The sequence below is a fragment of the Enhydra lutris genome, unplaced genomic scaffold (genome assembly GCF_002288905.1).
Source record: "Enhydra lutris kenyoni isolate GAN:26980312 unplaced genomic scaffold, ASM228890v2 scaffoldscaffold83, whole genome shotgun sequence".
Lineage (NCBI taxonomy): Eukaryota > Metazoa > Chordata > Mammalia > Carnivora > Mustelidae > Enhydra > Enhydra lutris.
The window spans coordinates 1,368,773-1,377,460 of NW_019154167.1; the positions used below are offsets into that span (position 1 = coordinate 1,368,773).

The window sequence follows — 8,688 nt, forward strand, 5'->3', positions numbered from 1 at the left end:
AAAATAAAAATGTTAGGTTTTTAAAAACCCTTAAAAAGAAAGAATAGCATAAAAACAAACTGACTTAAATTTGTATCTAATGATAGAATTATTTAAGAAACCCTTAAAAATAGTAACCTGTTTTTAGCAATAGTAATAGTAATAGTAATAGTAATAGTAATAGTAATTAATAGCAATAGTAATAGTAATCCCATCTCCAGTGTGATATACCTTAAGGAGAAATCTAATTACAAGCAGACAAACAACACACCTTAACCCTTAATGTATCAGCAAAAATAGCCATCACATTTATCATCTGAATCCAATGTGTTCTTTTCAATCTTTTTTTTTTAAAGATTTTATTTATTTATGTGAGAGAGAGAGAGAGAGAAGGAGAGAGAGCATGAGAAGGGAGAAGGTCAGAGGGAGAAGCAGAGTCCCTGTGGAGCTGGAAGCCTGACACAGGAGTCTGGGATCATGACCTGAGCTAAAGGCAGTGGTTTAACCAACTGAGCCACCCAGGTGCCCAGTCTTTTTTTTTTTTTATTAACATATAATATATTATTTCCTTCAGGGTTACGGGTCTGTGATTCATCAGTCTTACGCAATTCACAGCACTCACCATGTGCTCTTTTCAATCTTCATATTTTTAGGTTATAAATAATTTACAAAAGTAAGCATAAAGGCATAGTAAAAAGTAACTTTATAAAACCACTTAGGAAGGATCGAAATATAACACGTAATTTTGTGTCAAGTTGGTCCTGGCACAGAAAATCATAAATGGTATAGAACGAGGTCACCCGACCTCAGTGAAAAGGAATGGCTCAGGTCCATGTCACAGAACACTGCATAGTAAAGTGCTTCCTGTTAAATGTCATTCCTTTTTATGTGTGTCATTTTTTGGTTTGGGTATTTTTTTCCTGTCATTCCCTTTTTTGTCTTTAGAAATATATTATTCACTTGTCAATTTTTGAGTCTGAGAAAATTCATCTGGGTTGTACATCTTCAGCTGAAGACTCACAGTCTGAAATTTCACTTACACAATTGGTTTCACTGTCATCATTTGAGTCTGAAGTGCTGTTATCTTTCTCATTATATTCACATTCTGATTCATCTAATAATGATGAATCACTCTTCTGTCAATTTTCTTCTATTTGCCATTATGGGAAGAAACTTTTTTAAAAATATGTATTCACAAATGGGTTTATTAAAAGCTAAAAGCAGCCTACGAAACAAAACAAAACCATTTACGATAGCATTGGAAAACATTCAATACCTAAGAGTGAAACTAAGAAAATTGTTTGAGACCTCTAAGCAGAAAGTTCTAAAACATGTTTGAGAAGAAGGAAGTAAGACCTAAATAAACAGGTAAATTGTAAATGGATTGTAAGCCTTCATATTGTAAAGATGTCGGTTCTTGTTAATTTGGTCTACAGATTTAAGTTAATCCCAAGCAAATCCCAGTGGGTTATTTTCATTTTTGGAAATTGACAAGCCAATCATAAAATTTATATGGAAATAAAAAGGATCAAGAGTAGGCAAGGCAATCTTAAAGAAGAAAAAGAAAACAAAACATAATACTAGAAATTAAGCTATATCTAGCTACAGTTATTACAATAATGTAGTAATGACACAAGGATAGATTAACAGACCAATGGAGCTGTATAGAGAACATAAAAACAACTTCACACCCAGAGTCACCAGATTTATGTCAATGATGACATTGCAGTTCAGTGAGGGAAAGGATAGTTTTTTTCAAAAAACTATCCTTCTTCATACCGTACACAAAAATAAGTTCTATATGGACTGCAGATAGAAATGTGAAAGGTAAAACATAAAACTTTCAGAAGAAAATTTGGAAAATACCTTTATAAAGTGGAGCTCTCAGTGGTCAATCAGGGGCAATTTGAACAACAAAGTAAATAATGGTAGCCATGGATTATAACCCATGGAATAAAGTAAATATATACGGGTTCATACTGATGTAAGTAAATAGGTGAATAAAAAAAGTGGCAGGGTTAGGGATAGCCCTTTTTTACAGAGGAATCCCAGTTAATAGATGTAGAAAGAACAATGGAAATTGATAACCATTATTAGGCAAACATCACAGTAATATTTGTTGTATGCAAGAAACATTGATGGATGCTAAAATTTGTGGTCAATTGTCGAAGGAGAAACAGGATATTAGCATATTCTCAAAGTATCTTCCTTCAAAGGTTTATCAAAGGGCAAAAGAAAAACTTTACGGTGGAAAAAAACCTAGACACCACCTCATCCAAATGATCGAGGTGACTGTTACTAGCAATAAGGCACACTGACATCACATACCTCCTGACATTATGCACAGAGAAGGGTACAAGACCACTTCTGTGGTATTCTTATTTTAAAAAAAAAGCATAACTTCAACATAATCATGAGAAAACATCAGACAAACCCAAATTGGGAACATCCTACAAACTAATACTCTTCAAAAGTGTTAAGTTTATCGTATTAGTTTCTTATTGCTGCTGTAACAAATTACCACAAACTTAGGGGCTTTAAAACAAAACACATCTATTCTCTTACAGTTCTGAATGTCAGTAGTTCAAAGTCAAGGTGTCAGTAGGGCTGTGTTCCTTCTGGGGGCTCTAAGAGCAGAATCTGTTTCCTTGCCTTTTCAGCTTCTAGAGGCTGCCAGCATTCCTTGGTTAGTGACCACTTCTGTGCATTGCTCCATCATTTTTATTCTGTTGTCATATATCCTACTCTGACTGCAATCTCCCACCTGCCTCCCCCTGATGAGGACCCTTATGATTGATTAATTGGGCCCTCTTGGCTAACGCAGGGTGGTCACCCTGTCTCAAGACCCTTAACTTAATCACACCTGCAAAATCCCTTTTGACATACATGATGACATTCACAGGTTCATTCACATTTACATTCATCAATGTTCACCTCCCAGCTTTTCTATAGTTGTACTATGGGTACCTAATATGTTAACATTAGGGGAAGCGAGGTGAGAGGTATAACTATTTCTCCGTACTATTTTTGATAAATTTTTCAAAAGTCTAAAATTATTTCAAAATAATTAAGAGAAAGAAACAACAGCAGCAACCACCCACAATAAAATACCACTATAATCCTACCAGAATGGCTAAAATAAAGAAAAAAAAAAGACAATACCAACTATTGGTGAGGATCATTCATCACTGGTGGGAGTCTATAAACTGGTACAGACATTTGACAATCTCTTTGACAGTAGCCTCTAAAGCTAACTCTACCTTCAACCTCTGTGACCCAGTCGTTCCATTTCTAAGCATATATCCAACAGAAGTGCAAATGCATTTACCAAAAGATGTGTACAGGGCTGCCACTGCCCTGCAGTCTTGAAAGGGGAAGTGAGAAGGACCTATCAACTGTCATCAGATAGTGGGAGTCACTGACATTGGAGATGCACAATGGTAGAGTGAGGGGTGCTGTGCTTGTGAAGGGGGTTGGGCAGGAGGAGGTAGTGGCCTGTACCAGCCATAGGGATTCAAAATAACAAGGAGAAAGAACCCCACTGAAAACAAAGGAAAGTGGGAAAAGTTCAGAAGGACAAAAAACAATGAACCAGAATGCTACTGTCAAAAACTGGAGCTATGGAGCTTGAAGTCACCACAGAAAAAAACTTAAATATTGAGCCCTTCAGTGCCTCTTTATAAGGATACCAGAAGCAGCATGTCATATTAAGCCTGATAGATGGCAGATCATTGTGTAAATTACTTTGCATAAATCCAGATTGATTCACTTATGGTTCATTTGACCTTTGAGTTGACCCTGACTTTTTTATTGCTGTTTTTTTTCCCTAGATTTCACCATCCTATTTCCACCCATTTCCTATTTCCACCTCTAGTTCCACCCACTTACTAAATACGATTGACTCATGCCATGAATTAAATCACTATTGTTCACGTTCTTACTCTCCTGTCTCTCAACATTACTCTCAATTTGAACATTTCAGCCTGAATATTTCAAATAGGTTTCATATTTCTATGTCACTTTTCAAACTTGAAAATATAACATCCACCTTCACAGTCAACAGTTGCTTTATCCTGTGAATTCCCCTCTGTGGGGACAATAGGCCATATTTTGGCTTTAAGAGCCTGGAGAGATGGAGAGAACATGTACTAGTCCAGGACAGAATAGCCCGGAAGGCTTGGGAAAGAAGACGAACAAAAAAATGTCAAAGAACTTGGCCACACGGTTTGTTGTACTTCAGGTATGTGAATGGGTTTTTTTGTGTGTGTGATAACATACTGACTGGCTGTTTTCTAGTCTCACCAAAGAAAATAGCGGGAAGTAATTGGCTTAAATTGCCGAATATTATTTTCAATAGAAGTGAAGAAAAATTTTGTAGTGTGGGTTTTTGGCAAGAAGGGAGTCTTGGAAATTGGTAGGAAAGGAGTGATCAGGTGAAAAATGCTTCAGGTGAACGGTGACAGAATAAAAGTGCCAGTTCCTGCTTACCTTAAATGTCACCACATGTAAATCATTTAACCTCTGTGGCACTGTTACCTCATCTCTAAGGTGACTTGATGAGCTTCAGATTTCATTGTTTTTTAACTATATTGGCTAGATTAAGCAGGATCCTCACTGAGGGACATTCCCCAGCGGAATGTATGGCCAATGATAGTTTTCAGTGTAACAAAATACTGTTCAAGGTTATGACTGCTGTGATATGATTTTTGTCTTTTCCTTATTTTGTTTGAGTAAAGTGTACTGGTACATTTTTTTCCTTCTCTTTTTCTCTTTAAAATAGAATGTTTGTTATAGACTGGTATCCCTCCTGGATGTAGATGCAGAAATCCTCCACAAGCTTTCCTGGGGTAAGGACCTCCGCACAAGAACATGGCCTTTCTGAAGGGCCTCCTCCACCAGTCCCCGGAAGAGGAAAAGAAGAAGCCCAAGACGAAACACCTGGTGCAGAGCCCCAACTACTACTTCATGGATGTGAAGTGCCCAGCATGTTACAAAATCACCATCCTTTTCAGCCATGCACCAACACTAGTTTTGTGTGTTGGCTGCTCCACTGTCCTTTGCCAGCCTATGGGAGGAAAAGCAAGGCTTAAAGAAGGATACTCCTTCAGCTGGAAGCAATACAAAAAGCACCCTGAATCAAGATTAGTGGGGAACTATCCCAATAAACATATTTTGGTTTAAAAAAAAATCCTCAACAAAATACTAGCAAGCAGAATCCAACAGCATATTAAAAAGATAAAAACAGCATGACCAAGTGGGATTTACCTTACAAATGCAAGGGTAGTTAAACATCAGAAAATTGGTCAATATAAAACACTACATTAATAGAAGAAAGAAAAATAAACCCATAATCATCTCAATTGCACCAAAGGATGTGACCGAGAAAGTGAAAAGACAACCTACAGAATGGGAGAAAGTATTCGCAGATCATATATCTAATCAGGGTCTGGTGTCTAGAACATCTAAAGGACTCTTACAACTTAACACAAAAAGACAAACAACCCAAGTAAAAAAGTGGACAAAGGATTAAACTAGATGTTTATCCAAAGAAGATCTACAAATTGTCAACAAGCACGTGGGAAGAGGCTCATCATCTTTAGTCATCATGGAAATGCAAATCAAAACCACAATGAGGCAATGAGGTATCATTTCATACTCACTGGAATGGCTATTACAAAAAAAAAAAAGAAAAAAGGAAAAAGAAAATAGTGAATTTTGGTGAGGCTGTGGAGAGATTGGAAGTCTCATACATTGCTAGTGGGAATGGAAAATGGCTCAGCCACTGTGCAAGACAATTTGGTGGTTTCTCATAAAAGTATACATAGACTTACTATATGACCCAGCAATGTCGCTCCTAGGTTTGTACAAAAGAGTTGAAAATGGGTAAAAAGCAAATAAACAAACACTCTCATGTATGTGGGAGGACTGTTTATAATAACCAAAAGGTGGAAAGAAACCAAATGTCCATCAATGGATGAACGGACAAGTTGTGGTATATAATACAATGGAATGTTATTAAAGCTATAAAAAAGAATGCTGTGATACATGTGGATGACCTACAGAAACGCAATGCTCAGGGAAAAGAGCCCAGACACAAAAGGTCACATATTGTATGATTCCAGTTATGTGAAATGTGCAGAATATACATGAAATACCCAGAATAAATCAGTAGAGGGTGAACGCAGGTTGGTGGTTGTCAGGGGCAAAGGGAGGGGGAAGGAGGAATGGAGAGCATCTGCTTAACATGCATCGGGTTTCCTTTTGGGGTGATAAAATTGGTTTGGAACAAAATAGAGGTGGTTGTTGCACAACATTGTGATCATACCAAATGCTGCTGAATTGTTCACTTTAAAATGGTTAATTTTATGTGATGTGAATTTTACCTCAATAAGAAAAAAGTTTTAAAAATAGAAAGCTTGAATTTGACTTGTTGCCTATCCACATATGTCCTGGAAAAAAAAAAAGTTTCTGTCTAGGACTTAACTGCTGGCTTATTATAAAGCAAACATTTAAGGAATGTGGACCTAAATGGGCTCAGGGATTACGTTGGGTAGGAAAGTTTTTTGGAGACCAACAGAGGGGGATTAGCTGTGGAGCAACTTTCTCATTGTACCTTTCAATCTGTGGGCATGCAATGAGAAATATTTTATGACTTTTTAGAATCTTACTAAATTACTCTGAAATTCATGAAGTTAACTTTGTAGGATCGGACCGTAGGATGGTCTTTTTTCTTTTTAAAGACATTATTTATTTATTTGACAGAGTGGGTTGCGGAGAGCATAAGCAGGGGGAACCACTGGCAGGCAGAGGGAGAGGCAGGCAAAGGAAGAGGGAGAAGCAGGCTCTCCGGCTGAGCAGGGAGCCTGACATGGAACTCGATCCCAGGACCCTGAGATCAAGACCTGAGCTGAAGGTAAATGCTTAACTGAGCCACCCAGGTGCCCCAGGATGGTCTTTTTGTAAGTTTTTTTTTTTTTTTTTTAATTTGTGTGTTCTTGTCACAAAGTTATGCTTTAAAATGTTTGAGTGTTTTTTGAAAAGTGATTTATATGGAGCATGTGAATGATTGTTTAAGTACTAAAAAATAGATACACACACAAGAATGTACTATCTGTAAAAGCCCCATACTGGAAATTCCCCTAATGGCCTTCAACAGTAGAATGAATAAATTAACACAATGAAATAATATACTGCAAGGGACTGAATGCACTGCTACAACACACAATAATATGGATGTATCTCACAAGTAATGCCAAGTAATAAAAGCCAGACACGAAAAAGTACATATTGGAGGATTCCATTAGAGTTCAAAAATAAAGAAAATTACTCTGTGGTGTTAGATCTTAGGGTAATGGTTACCTTTGCAGGGGCTAGTTACTGAAATAGGTCACAAGGGGACTTCTGGGGTGTTCTCTCTCTTTTTAAAAAATAAACTTTATTTTTTAGAGTAGTTTTAGGTTCATGGTGGTATTGAGCAGGAGGTACAGAGAATTCCATATATAACCTTGGCTCCTACACATGCACAGCCTCTTCCATTATCCATACTCCCCATCATACTGGTAAACATTTGTTCCAATCAATGAACCTACATTGATACATCATAGTCATCTAGAGTCCGTAGTTTACATTAGAGTTCACTCTTGGTGTACATTCTATGCCTTTGGACAAATGTGTGATAACATATATCCATCATGATAGCATCCTACAGAATAGTTTCACCGCCCTAAGAATCATCTGTGCTTCTTCACCTATTCATCTCTCTCTCCCCACTAACTGTTGGCAACCTCTGATCGTTTTTCTGTCTTCATTCCTTTGCCTTTTCCAGAATGTCATAAGTTGGAATCATACAGAATGTAGCCTTTAGTTGTTCTCTTTTGATCTGGATGCTGGTTATGTGGATGTGTTCAGAATATGGAAATTCATCAAGCTGTACACCTGATTTGTGCTTTTCTGTATGTATGTGATGCTTCCATTAAAATATCCAAAAGTGGGATGCCTGCATGGCTCATTCAGTTAAGCAGCTGCCGTCTGCTTGGGTCCTGATCCTCGGGTCCTGGGATTGAGCCCCATGCTGGGCTCCCTGCTCAGCCAGGAGTCTGCTTCTCACTCTGCCACTCCCCCTGCTTGTGCTGTCTCTGTCTCTGTCTCTCTCATTCCGATAAATAAATAAATATAAAATCTTTTAAAAAATTTTAAAAAACCCAAAATATCCAAAAGTGAGCAAATGAGAAAACACCACTGCAATCCCTCAAGCTCACAAACCCTTTCCGCTAACTGCCCTATATCTCTTTCCTCCTGCTTATCACGGCCAACTTCTTGAGTTTTCTGTACACACTGCCTCTATTTCCTTACTTTCCTCTCATTCTTCAACCCACTCCAATCTGGCCTTCTGTCCCCATAACTCTCCTAAAATAGCTCCCACAAAGATCACCAATGGCCTCCCATGTTGTTAAATCCAATGGAAAAATTTTTATCCTCAACTTGCGTCACATCCCAACAATATTTAATACTGACGACCTTTTCCTCATTTTCTGAAACATTCTCTTCTTGCAGATTTTGTGACACAACCTGCTCACTGTATTGTTCTTACTCCTCTTAACTACTCCAGCTGTCTCCTCATCCTCCTCTATGCAGATGTTAAAATGTTGATTTCTGAAGGGTCGGCCCTAGGTTTTCTCTTCTCTTTCTACACTTCTCTCCTTAAGTGAC

General features: G+C 37.7%; 1 protein-coding gene across 1 annotated transcript; it reads left to right on the forward strand.

The window, feature by feature from the left end:
• Positions 1–4,848: 4,848 nt before the first annotated feature.
• On the forward strand, positions 4,849–5,160 carry LOC111161283 (40S ribosomal protein S27-like). Its single transcript, XM_022524866.1, has one exon. It carries the CDS (start codon positions 4,849–4,851, stop codon positions 5,158–5,160), a length of 312 nt encoding a protein of 103 aa, XP_022380574.1.
• Positions 5,161–8,688: the final 3,528 nt, after the last annotated feature.

Bases quoted from the DNA above. Each gene is read 5' to 3' on its own strand.
- LOC111161283 (XM_022524866.1), top strand. From the start codon at position 4,849: ATGGCCTTTCTGAAGGGCCTCCTCCACCAGTCCCCGGAAGAGGAAAAG.